The sequence below is a fragment of the Nicotiana tabacum genome, chromosome 18, assembly GCF_000715075.1.
Source record: "Nicotiana tabacum cultivar K326 chromosome 18, ASM71507v2, whole genome shotgun sequence".
In the NCBI taxonomy this organism is placed as follows: Eukaryota; Viridiplantae; Streptophyta; class Magnoliopsida; order Solanales; family Solanaceae; genus Nicotiana; species Nicotiana tabacum.
The window spans coordinates 90,288,093-90,301,525 of record NC_134097.1 but is presented as its reverse complement, the minus strand read 5'-3'; the positions used below and the strand labels follow the sequence as shown (position 1 = coordinate 90,301,525).

The following is a 13,433-nucleotide window of genomic DNA, read 5'->3' as shown; positions in this document are numbered from 1 at the left end:
ATCTTCACCAAGGCGCTGAGCAGGGAATATTTTGAAAGAAATCGTCTGGAGTTGGGGTTGATCAAGCTCAACTGAGGACCTAGTCCCTCGATGATTGGTTATGTTAATAAGGAAAGGTACAATGCTAAAAAGTATTTTTCGGTGACATCTAACTCAAATCTTACTGTTACAGGTATACACATATGGCAGTTTCAGAACAAAAACAAGTAAGAGTGACATTGCACTTCTAGGAGTCTTTGATCAAAATTTTCAAAAATAGTCACGGAACCTGGTTCCTGTGACTCAAGTTAGTAGTCTCTTCAATCTTTATACGCCTTTTTAAGCTGCTAAAGTGTCATGTCATTAATTTGTTTCTACCTTTATCCTACCTCTCCTCCTACCTTTTGAAGTCCAAAAATGTTAAACCTTTCTGAACTGACCCATTACCCCAAAAAGGCACTTCTCTATCTTACACCCAAATAAAACTGATTTTCTTCTTCAAAACCAAAGTCAACCTTGTCTCAAAATAATCCTTCCTTCCAAATATGCCAGAAGTGAACCCAATTCTCTCACTTTCCAAAAAACCTAACTCCATCAGAATCAAAACCCCAAGAATTTTTTGGTAGTTTTTTATGGAAGTTTAACTGAAAGGGAACAAAGTAGATCTAATATTCTAGAGCGTGAGGATGAAATTGTTGCTGGGTTTGTACTAACTTGTCACGACCCTAAACCCAACCCGGTCGTGATGGCGCCTCTCATGAAGACAAGGCCAGCCGACTCACTTCCAATTCACTTTAAGAAATTAAAATAATAACTACTAAGTCTTTAATCAGAAATAAAATCCCAAAATAAGCATTTAATAGTATAATTTGCGGAAATAAAAGCCAACACAACCCGACATTGGTCAAAACCCGACCCTCAGGCCTGCATCCTAGAACTGGGCAAATATTATACCAAAATGTTCTTCATTATCTCACGAGTCCGTACATATAAAGAACTCGAAAATCGGAGTTTGTTTGACCCCTCAATCATCCCTAGAAGGTCTCATAATCTCAAGCCCTAACTCCACCTTTTTCTATTGATTTTCATGAATTAAACACTGATATTTTGTTCCTTAATCACAAATAATCGAGTTTTAGGGTCCAAAATCCTTACCTAAATGAAGAACAATGACTTCCTCTCTTCAAAATCGCCTCAAAGCTCTTTTCCCGTTAAAAAATGGTATAAAAGGGTTTAATGGTCGCGGAGGGTTTATTTAAATACTGCTCACACGTTTTACTATTCACTCGAGTTACTGTTCACCCGAGTTACTGTTCATCCAAGTTGCTTTTCACCTGAGTTACTGTTCATGCTGCTAAGAAAAAAAATACAATAGCTTTTCTTCTAGTCTAAATTGATTCGTTAACCTTTTGAGATCCACCCGAGGCCCTTGGAAATCTCAACAAATATACCAACGATGCCGAAACTATCCAAAACAACTTCGATTGACCTGAAAATCTCCAATTATTACATGCAAAATCTTGAGCACATTAGAACCATTCTCAAGAGTCATCCACTCTACTCGAACCGCAATTATCCCGATCAAAAGAATCGAACAACCCGTGCGTCATTAGCACTTCTGACACTGCAGCATGTTACCTTACCTTGATTCAACCAAGCCATTTTCTTTTCTATGCACCGAGCATTCTTTATCAACAACAACTCAAGACATTCCGTGATTCTCACACACATATCTCAATCCTTCACAACATACCGCATATACCATACCATCCTAGGATAACATGAGAACTTCATATCCCTTCCGAGCCACAAGCAACAATGTACTCAACCAACCAAGAACTTTCCATTGATCTCATTCAGGTGAAAATCACTAAACATCCCATGCTTCTCACACTCGCAGAAAATACGCATCTCTCACAGCAGTAGAAATCATCAAGGACTCTCCGAATTCCACTCGCACAAGACTAAACCGTCAAGACTGAATCCTTCTAACTCAACTAAGCTACGCAGACCACTAGAACCCAAGGGCATCGCCGTGAAACACCTATAGAAACTCATTACCCCGTACACACCCAATGAACTAATCATATCCTTACCATACCGGTTCGGTCTACTATCAAGCTATAGGCAAAAAATCCGGCCTCGAGTCTTCTAGACTAGCCCAACATCAACACACAGAGATCACATCTAATTCAACACACTACTTTGGTGACATGACCCATCAATATAGGCTAAAGCCACAACTTGTGAAATCCGCGCACCAATAAGCAACAATCTGAACATACTCAAATCATGAAAATGACTCAAATAAAAGAGCTGTACTGCAAGCTCACCAGTACCACCACAGCACAAGGCTGAGAACTCGTCTCATATCATAGAAACAAAACACACGAATCTAACTCGTAAGGTCATACCTTCACATAACTTCGCTTCAATGCGTGATCTTATCCAAACGCTGCTCCACATGAAACACCTCAAGTCACTCTGCTCGAAATTGATGACCACGCGCAATTGATGCCTAGAACCAAAGAAAATCATCATAACCACGGTGAAGAAAATACATAACACCACACAAACCCGAAAGGACATAACCGATACGCCATCTACCAAGCAATATCCAGTACTCTTCCCACTCAACTTCCACTATGAACCCCAATGGATCCGCACCATACGTGCCTATAAACAACAATTCATAATGCCTCGCAACACAGAAAAGTAACTCATAGATCACCTCAGAACACTAATAAGCTCAAGTTAGAACACGCATCCACAATGGCCTGCCAACGAACCCCTTATCAAGGAAACCCTAAAGCTGCTCCTTCAACTCCTTTAACTCCGCCGGTGCCATATGATACGTTGCCCAACACCAAATCAATACCGAAATCAACAACTTTGCCCGGCGACATGCGCGGCAGCAGGAAACACATCCGGAAAAGTTCCTCATCACTAGAAGCCTTGAAGGATGGAGGAATTGGTGAATGTGCTGAAAAAGAGGGGAACTGAATGAGGGACCCGGTCCCTAAATCCTTCTTAGGATGATAATTCTAATGATGATCTTTCTCTCTTGAGTTCTGTGTACAAACGAATTTTCGATCCAGTAAAAGAGTTTGAGAAAAACAGGCTGATTGATGATGAAGTGGTGTAACCTGCTGATATAGTGATTGTGGAAGAGAGGATGAAGTGGAAGAATCTCCATTTGTGAAATTTTATATATATATATATATATATATATATATATATATATATATATATATATATAATAAAAAAATAAAAAATGGAGAAAAGAGGGTTGGCTGAGAAAGATGCAGCAGATGATAAGGGTAAATAGATTGAGAAGAAGAAGAGGGAGACACGACTGCTCAGGGGTAGAAAGGGTAGTGTAAGTGAGGAACCTGGTTCCTTACGCAAGCAAAGGGTTGAGCCATTACTTTTGGAGGGAGAAGACTTTGAAGTCTCAAAGAGTGATATCAGGCAAAGTGTTGAGTTCCAAAAATAGAATCACCTCGTTGTTTCTCCAAGTCCCAATGTTTCTGAAGAAGAAGTAAAAAACTTCTATGTTTTATGCGATACTATGATGCTATATGTGCATGGGACTGAGTCTTTTCTTGATGAGACGAAGCTTGGGGAGATTCATGGTGATCTGATTGATGGTTCAACCTACTCAGATAGGTTGAGAGCCTGGTCCTTGAGGACCCTTGGCAGAATAGAATGCTAAGTTGAAGGGTGAGAATGAAAGATTGAGAAAACAGGTGGAGGAACTGAGAGAGCAAATGATCATTGATAAAAGGAGAGTAAATGAATGAATGGACAAGCTCATTAAAGCCTTAGCCCCTTACTTTTCTTCCTGCCCAGTGATCCATTTCCTTCACTCCTTCCAAATTCCCTTGAATTCTTACCTTCTTTTGATCCCTATATTTGATGACATTGGTACTTTAGTTGTGTAAATTGTCATATTATGTATTGTTGAAACTACTGTGCTTTTGTTATAATTACTCCACTATGGGCAATCACTCTATTTTGTGCCATGACATTCACTTGTTGTTCTTATTACCGTTTATGCTGTGTTGCCCAAGTGGCCTGAGTTAATGTTACTGACCTTCTTTTTGGTGGTGCTTCTTCTATTATTATTTTCGATGATGCCAAAAGGGGAAAGTTATATAGGTGTCAACATGGGGGAGTCGAACTGATATGTTGTGTTGTGCGTGAATCGTAGATCTGCTTCGCAAAGGGAACGTTGCTGATAATGCAGGGAAACATATGAGGAATCTGGTTCTCAAGAGATAGCTATGCTTTGTCGGGGGAACGTTGCCGATAATATGTTGATTTTAGATCTGATCCGCAGGAAACATGTGAGGAATCTGGTTCTCAAGAGGAATATTAATTCTGGGTTTGTCATCATCAAAAAGGGGGAAATTGATAAGCTATGGAACTTTGGGTTTTGATGATTTGCCAAATAGTCTTGAGGAACCAGTTGTGATTGGCTCCCTAGGTTCGGTTTCCATGGAGAATATGGTCGATTCATAGGGGGAACAATATGGAGATCTGGTTCTCAGGGGGAATATCAATTCTAAGTTTGTCGTCATCAAAAAGGGGGAAATTGATATGTTACAAGTACTTTGGGCACAAGTACTTTACTTTATGTTTTGATGATCTAACAAACTTACCATTCAAAACCAGATAAGGAACCTGCTACACATCTACAAGACTTTAAGATCACAAAGTTCCAGGTTGGGATCCAGCCCTTGGAAAAGCAAGGTGAATGCTATTACTGAATCAAAGGACCTGCAGGAGCTGACCATAAAAGAGCTAGTTGAAAATCTAAAGACCTACGAGATGAAGAGGAAGATAGACAGTGAAAGAAGAGAACCAAAGAAAGAAAAGAACCTGGTACTCAAAGCTGACAACAATGACTCAAGTGAGGAAGAGTAGAAGGAACAACTAAGGGAACAAGGAGACTGTATGAAGTTAATTCTCTAATAGGAAAGTTGTTGCCTGCACATGCTATTGCACAGGAACAACGCAACAGTCAACTTTCTGCAGAAGGCTCTTTACCTGCCTTGCTTACATCATTGCAAGTGATGTCACACATGCATAAACACAATCAAGGAAGGTAAAACACCTTACTTTTTGAGAGAACCAAATGAAGGACCTGAAGTATGCCTGGTACAATCATTCAAGTTAATTGACTCAAGATAATCTGGGCAGTGTGCTTTAGATTCACAGAAACCAGATTAGGGACCTGATACCTTGGTGTTCCCCTGATAGAAGTATAAGTCAACTATACAGCTGGAAAGCAACTGCAGAAAGTGACTACCTGCAACAGTGCAACAGTCACTTTCCATTGAGATTGGACATCACCATTGTGAATTGACATCACTAAGGTAATGTCTTGTGTATTATAAACCTCATGCAAGGCACAAGATTCTGGTTCAAGACTTACAAAATCAGAAACTAAAATACTCTCTCAAGTCCAAGAAAGAACTTGGAAATAAATTTCTCCGCCAATTCATCCCATGTATGGATAGAATGGTTTGGAAATATTCTAACCAATCCAAGGCCTTCTCCCATAGAGAGAAAGGAAATAGCCTCAACCGTAAATCATCCTCGAAGTTGTATGTTTGTTTACTCCCCCATCAAGTGTCCACAAACCCCTTCAAGTGTTTGCACGCATTTTGATTCGGAGCCCCTGTGAAGAATCCTCGTTGCTCTAACAATGTGAGCATAACATTTGTGATTTGAAAGTTGCCTGCTCTAATGTGGGGCGAGACTATGGAACTTGCATATCCTTCATTTGGCAACACCTGGTGTGGAGCCTCTCTTTGTGGAGGTAGGGGTGGAACGGGAACATTGTCTTGAGGCGGTCGGCTTCGTTTATTTGCTTGAGGTTCAAGAGGAACCTCTTAAACTTGATCATCTCACATCCACATCCCCATAGGCATGTTTCCAAGAGGATTGTTGTTGTTGAGAGCCATTATTTCACCTACAATTATTTCACACAAAAAAATAGAAATAGAAGAAAAAGAAGACAATTCACACACAAAATTAAATATATAGCTAAATCCATTTTTTAGCTCCCTGGCAATGGTGTCAAAAATGATCTCCTCCAAGTCACACCTCTATTCGAGGTTATGAAACGGTTGATGCAATAGTAATACCCAACTAAGAGTCGGGGTCGAATTCCACAGAGAGCTATACGAATGGGATTTAGGAGTATATATTGTGGTGAAGGAGTTTGAACTATCTTAGATTGCACTTCCACAAATATGGTTGTTTCTAGATCTAAATTAAACTAAGATTGCAATATAATTAATTGAACTAAGAGATTGTATTTTTGTTGTTGTTTTCAAATGATGTAAAAGGCCTAGGGCTATGACCTTTACCTAGGTGTTTGCCTAACAGGTTGTAAATTTTAAAGCTTGTTTTGTTGGTCGGGGTGTATTATAGATATCAACACACAAGTACCCACTTAATACCTCTTGGTAAGAGAGTGATTTTGCCTAATTTGTCTTTCTCAAGTCCTAATGGGTATTGAACAAAATAGTTGATAAAATGCTCAAGTCGGGTTTTACTATCTCTAGGTTCAACCCTTTAATTGGGACTATCAATCTCTTGATTTCATCCCAAATTGTTGTTAGCCAAGTTTTCCTAGACTAAGTCTCTCTTTCTCAAGCAGAGACCAAGTCAAATAGGCATGAACTAATGTTTGCAACCATTAATTCTACAATAAAAAGCAAGAAGAAGTATAAATAATAAACACCCAACCATAAACAATCCATAAATTAAACACCCATTAGGTTTACAAACTAGGATTGGGTCACAACGCTAGTTAAAAATCTAGCTACTCATAATGGGTATAGAGAAAACAAGGTAGAACAGATGATAAAAATCATTTTAAAAGACTAAAAGATAAAAATCCAATGTTAAATCACCAAAAGTAAGCTAAAGTTGCCTAAAGTAGTAAGGAAATACGGCTACAAGAGTTTCAATTTCAGACTTGCCAGGAGTGGAATCTGCAGTCGCACAATCCTGGAATCTGGACGCATCTCTTATGTTCTGCGGTCCGCATAAATCTTGGTTCAACCGCACAGGGCCCCTCTGCGGACCGCACAATTCTGAGTATGGTCGTGTGGCTGACTTCTGTGTCCGCACAATAAATGTGCGGTTTGTACTTCCTTTGAACTTCATATGAACACTCTCTAAACTTCTGCTCTTGGGTAGCTTCTGTGGCTGCATATTATTCTTGGTCTCTAATGGATTTCGTTCACAATCTGCGGCCGTAGATGGAATTTTGCTATCCGCACTTGAGCTTTTGTGCCTATTTTTGTCCTTGAATTCAGATCACTTCTTCTTGAGTTGGATTTCATCTTTGTGGCTCATTTTCCAATACTCCTGCAATTAAGCATATTTCATCAGTTTTCAGGAATATAATTAAACACTTTTTGACTAAAACGAAAGTAAAAAGACGCTAATAAGTAGTCAAAATCCCCACTTATTAGTGACCTGACAAACTCAATGCCAAGAAAGTATTTAAGTTCTCCTAGATCTTTCATTTTGAATGTCAGCTGCAGCTTGGTCTTCATCTTAGCTATTAGGTTATGCCCGATTATTAGCATGTCATTAACATACACCAAGATGATTATGATGTGTTCCCCTAACCCTTTGATGAACAGGGAGTGATCATGTTGGCTTTGCATGAAGCCAAACCTTAGAAGTGCCTCAGATAGCTTAGCATTCCAATGTCTTTGTGCCTGTTTGAGCCCATACAGGGATTTCAAGAGTCTGCATGCTGGTCTTGTCTCCCCCTGACTCTGAAAGCCCTATGGTAAGGTCATGTATATCTCATCATATAGATCTCCTTGGAAAAAAATATTGTACACATCTATTTGATGAATGTGCTAATGTTTATAGGCAACCACAGCTAGGATGGTTCTAAATGTAACCATCTTAACTACTAGACTAAATATTTCTTGGTAGTCAATGCCCTCCTACTGGTTGTACCCTTTGGCCACTAGCCTGGCTTTGAACCTCTACACTTCTCCCATAGCTTTATACTTCACCTTATAGATCCACTTACAATCAATAGGCACCTTGCCTTCAGGTAAGGAAACCACATCTCAGGTGTGATTGAATTCTAGTGCAGCAATTTCAGCTTGCATAGCTTCAACCCACCTAGGATCTTGAGCAGTTTGCTCAAAAGAAGTAGGCTCCCGGATTGCAGAGAATGCTGTCAAATAGGCCTGATATTTGGGAGAAATTCTATCATAGGACACATAGTTAGGAATGGAATAGGGAACAGATTTGTGTCCAGGTTGTGACATAAAATCCTTCATCCATATGAGATCCTGCCTTGTCCTCAAGGATCTCCACAGACCAGTGGAGTGCTGAGTAGGAGGAGGAAGTTTATAAGGCATCATATCTGCTGCTGACTGGTGCAAAGGAGAAGAGTCAGTAAACGTATGCCTAGCAAGAACAGAAGAAAGTGAAGGCTGCTCTTCACTAGAACTGGACAAGTCAGGAGGCAAGAAAATAGGAGGTGATGTGGCTGTGATGTCTTTGAAGGGAATTATATCTTCCCTGAAGGATACATCCCTATTGATAAAAAACAGTGAAAAGAGAGATCCAGTAGAATGTAGGCCGTCTGAGTGTCGGAGAAGCCTATGAGAACAGCTGGCTTAGCCCTGGGCATAAGTTTATCTATTTCATGAACTTGCTTGGAATAGAACAAGCAACCAAGAATTCTTAAGTGACCCAGGTTAGGTGCCCTACCATACAACAGTTCAAAAGGGGAAAGACCATGAAGAACATAAGATCACATCCTATTTATGAGGTACACTGCTGCAAGCACACAATGCCCCTAATACTTGATAGGAATATTGGCCTGAAACCTTAAAGTTCGTGTGACTTTTAGGATGTGCCTGTGCTTTCTCTCAGCAACTCCATTTTGCTGAGGAGTATAAGCACATGTTCTTTGATGAATGATACCATACTTCTGAAACAATGTGGTACAATTAGAGTTGACAAACTTAGAGCCATTGTCTCACCTGACTGCTTTCACAACTTTGTTAAACCGAGTTTCAATGAACACAATAAGCTGAGTAAGCACCATACATATATCATATTTGAGCTTTAGTAGAAATAGCCAAGTCATCCTAGTAAAGTCATCAACAAGTGTTAGAAAATGCTTATTGACATCAAAAGTTGCACAGTTATATGGACCCCAAACATCAAGATGTATCAGATCAAATGCAACAACATTCTTAATACACCTAGAAGGGAATGGTAGCCTAGTTTGCCTAGCACAAGGGCATACACTACATTTATTGATTGTGTCATTGATACTAGCTAGTTTGACAGCAAATAGTTTTCTAAGAACAATACTAGATACATGATCTAGTCTTTTATGCCACAAGGCAACATCAATTGTAGTATCACCCTACCTTGACTTTATTCCAGTAGCAGCTAACGGGACTGCAGTGAGCTTCTTACCACCATATCTCTGTAGAAAGTATAGACCATCTCTTTCTCTACCACTCTCCCTCGCTCTGGCACTGAAGAGATCCTGAAAGACATATAAATCAGGATAAAATGAAGCAAAACATTTAACATCTCTTGTCATTTTGGAGACTGATAATAAGTTAAACTTGAACCGAGGCACATAGAAAACTTCTTTGAGTGTGCTTCTGTTAGAAATATTACGGTCACCAGTGTGAGTTACTTGAATGACATCTCCATTATGTAATAAGACTTTCCTAGGCTTAGAGGGAGCAACTATAGAAGTCTTAATAAGAAAGTTAGTATCCGACACCATATGATTAGTTGCTCCAGTACAATAATCCATTCTTGTGGACTAGTAGATGCTAAGAGAGCAGTACTAGTACTTGCCACATTTGCTTGAGCAGAGGAAGTTAAATTGTTCAGAATCTACATTATCTGATCATACTGTTCTTTAGTGAAAGGAAAAATACTTCCTTGAGCCTATGGAGAGGAACCTATGTAAGGTCCCTGTGCCTGTATAGAGGAGGATCCTGCTAGAGCTTAAGGGCCAGAATGACCCTGTGCCTGATTCATGGCTTGAGAATACTCAACTCATTGATTCATGGTTTGTTGAGCATTTTGATATGCAGGCAAATGAGGCATTGGTGTTTGCTGAGAAACCTGGTTTGAGGCATGATTGGAGTACATAGGCATAGTGTATCCAGGTTTAACCATTGTATTATAAGCCCCAGCTCTCCCTTTCATTTTGAATTTATAATCTGATGGATAACTTATTATTTTGAAGCAGTTTTCTTTACTGTGGCCCTTCATTTTACAAAACTCAAACTGAATGTTGTAATTCTTCCTAAAGTTTGGATTGAAACTAGGTTTAGCACTATACAGTGCAGTTGAATCATAAGAATGTGTATTTACAGTAGGTGAAGATCCTAAAATACCAGCAGAAGCAGCTACAACTCTTTGGCTTTCATCACTCATAAGCATGACATATGCTTGATTCACTGAAGGAAGTGGCTTCATCAAAAGTATTTGACTACGAGCTTGAGAGTAAGAGTCATTCAAGCCCATTAGAAATGATACACCTTTTGCTTTCGTAGATGTACAATAAACTCCTTTGTCTTAACACAATCACAGTCAGGAGTGGGTATAATAGACTCAGATTCATTCCAAAAGTCTTAGAGCCTTGAATACTAGACAAAGATAGAGGAAGTATCCTGACTTAAGGTAGCAATTTCCTTGTGAAAATTATAGCAACGAGTATCATTCACTTTATCAAACCTCTATTGTAAATTCGTCCACACCTTCTGTGCACTAGTGACATAAGCAATACTACTGATTAAGGCTGGTGCAACTGAGTTCATCAGCCATGACAACACAATTGCATTGCATCGTTCCCATTGATACCAATACTTCTCAAAAAATCGCTCTTTTGGCCACCTGCCATCAACAATACCTAGTTTATTGCGGCGAAGTAATGCAATACGCATAGATCGATACCACAATGAGTAATTATCAGTGCCAGTCAGCTGGAATGAAATCAATGAAATTCCACTTGTGTTGCCCGGAGCTAGGTATGGAGAGTGAGTGACTGCAACTGTAACACCTTCCTCAAATTCATCATCGGAGGATGCATGTGATGCATTTCCAGCTGTGACAGTTGCATTTTCATGTTCTAAATCATCAATCTCCATTGTTGAGTACTTTGGGCTTCGAATCAGAAAAATGAGATCTCAATTGTTTGAGACTACAGAGAAGAAGACATAGTAGAGGAGAAGACAGATGATCGATTTGCGAGCTTCGATTCAGAGCTCGAGCTCTGATACCATGCTGAAATGGAGGTTTGAGAAGAGATGGAAACCCTAACTAACGAGGCATGAAGATGAATGTAACAGTAGTGAGAAATGAATGCTCTATATTCGTTACTTGTACAAGCTATGTATATATACAAAACTTTATTAACTACTCTAACCGCCTCACAAACCAATCACATGTATCATTAACTAGCTAACTAATATATTAATCTGCTAACACATAAATAGACTAAACAACCCCTATATTCAAGTTACATTTTTTTGTCTCAACAGTGTCCTATTAGAAATCTAATCTTGGCGCATAGCAAGACTTCTGACCTTAGGCGAGCCCTGTAATTCCATATATACACGTTAATTAAATATGTAGGTCTCAAGAATTTCATTCAAACTACCGTAATAAGTGCCTTAACTTTTCCGTGGTGGTGGTTTGATTCAATGTTTCGAGAGGACTTGGATTGATCATAATTTTTTTTTCAAGGAAATTAAAGTAACTGAAATCTTCAAATTCTTTTAATTTATGGTTTCCTGTTTTTTGAAGTAATCCTTCCTCAAGGCAGTCAAGGCACTTTATCTATTTTCTACGAGTCTTTCTTGTTTACTTTTTAAGTATTCTTTACTTCTCTGTTAATTGCTTTGACTAATTAACTTCATTGAAGTGTGTAATTTCAACTCCAAACTCGACTATAAATAGTTGAAACGCGATCAAAGTGTAGACCAGGACATAGGAGTCTCCATTATTCTTCATTATTGATTGTAAGTATTTTAGGTAATTGAATGTAACTTTATATTTCAAATTTTCTTGTATACTTTTAGGTAGATTTCGTCGCCCTTTTGGTATATATCCACTGTAATACTTTTACATAATTTCTATATCGCAAAGTGATTGCTCCAAAGGATTTTATTTTGCATTTGGCCTGAGTTTTAAAATAATGAAATTGGTCTCTAGAAAAATGTAAAATAAGATATTCGGAACCGGGGAAAAACGAAAACATATACATCATGTAACATTGCACTTTGTAAAGTCCACTTCTCACATAATATTATTGTAAAGAAGTATAGTTTTGTATATATAGGTTGTCAATGATATATGTTTGTATGGAGATTTGGCACCACATCTTCCTCCTATTTTTTACCTTGCTTATATTTATTAACAAAATATTCCCCCTAAAAGAGTAAGCATGAATCAAACATTGGTGCATCATCCATGTGAGATAGGAAAATTTTTATGACTATCAAAGATTGTGATGGGACGAATATGATCCTTTAACCCTTAACCAGAAATCTTAAATTCAAGTTTTAACGATGAAAAATATCCTAGTAGCTAGGGAGCACTTCTTGTTTTAATAAGCCTTATGTGGCACAAATGCAAATTAGTTAAACCTCAATACAAATATCTAACATCGGAGGATAAAAATAAATTTAATTAGATTAAGAGCCTATTTGACCAAGCTTTTAAGAGGCCAAATGTACTTTTTTGGGCCAAAAAATACTTTTTTTTTTTAAAATTTAAGGTGTTTGGCCAAAATGAAAAAAGTACTTAGCAGCAGCAGAAGCAATTTTTCTGCTTCCGAGGAGAAGCTACAAATTCTAGCTTCTTCCAAAAAGCAGAAGCAGAAGATTAATTTATTCAAGACAAAAATAACCTTACAATAAATTTATATTTTTTAAATTATCCCTCATTAATTTAATTTTTCTTTTTCTTTTTCTTTTCCTTTTTTTTCTGCTATACATTTATTCTCTTTTTTATTTTAATCAAATTTTTATTCTCTTTCTCCTATTTTTAAGAGTAGATTTTAATTTATATTGAATGGTGTATTTTGACATATTTAAATTATCATGTAAATAATAAGTAATACCAAACACTTAATATTTTTGCTTTGGAAAAACTATATTTATATTAATTAGAATTTTTAATTTATATTTTTACTTTACGTTTTATATTTGAATTGAATTCTTTTCTACTAAATGTTTCAATTTATTTTTCTTTTCTAAATCATACTAATCGCAAATTGAACCTTTATTGTTTTTTTTCGTAATTTGATAATTAAAAGTTCTTTTTTAAAATATTGATCAAACACGATGAGCTTGCAAAATCACTACTCAAACGAGTCAGCCAAACACAAACTACTTATTTTGCAAAACTATTTTTGA

General features: G+C 37.9%; 1 protein-coding gene across 1 annotated transcript; it reads right to left on the bottom strand.

The window, feature by feature from the left end:
• Positions 1-10,751: 10,751 nt before the first annotated feature.
• Positions 10,752-11,162, bottom strand: LOC142172582 (uncharacterized). Its single transcript, XM_075236234.1, has one exon. It carries the CDS (start codon positions 11,160-11,162, stop codon positions 10,752-10,754), a length of 411 nt encoding a protein of 136 aa, XP_075092335.1.
• Positions 11,163-13,433: the final 2,271 nt, after the last annotated feature.

Bases quoted from the DNA above. Each gene is read 5' to 3' on its own strand.
- LOC142172582 (XM_075236234.1), bottom strand. From the start codon at position 11,162: ATGGAGATTGATGATTTAGAACATGAAAATGCAACTGTCACAGCTGGA.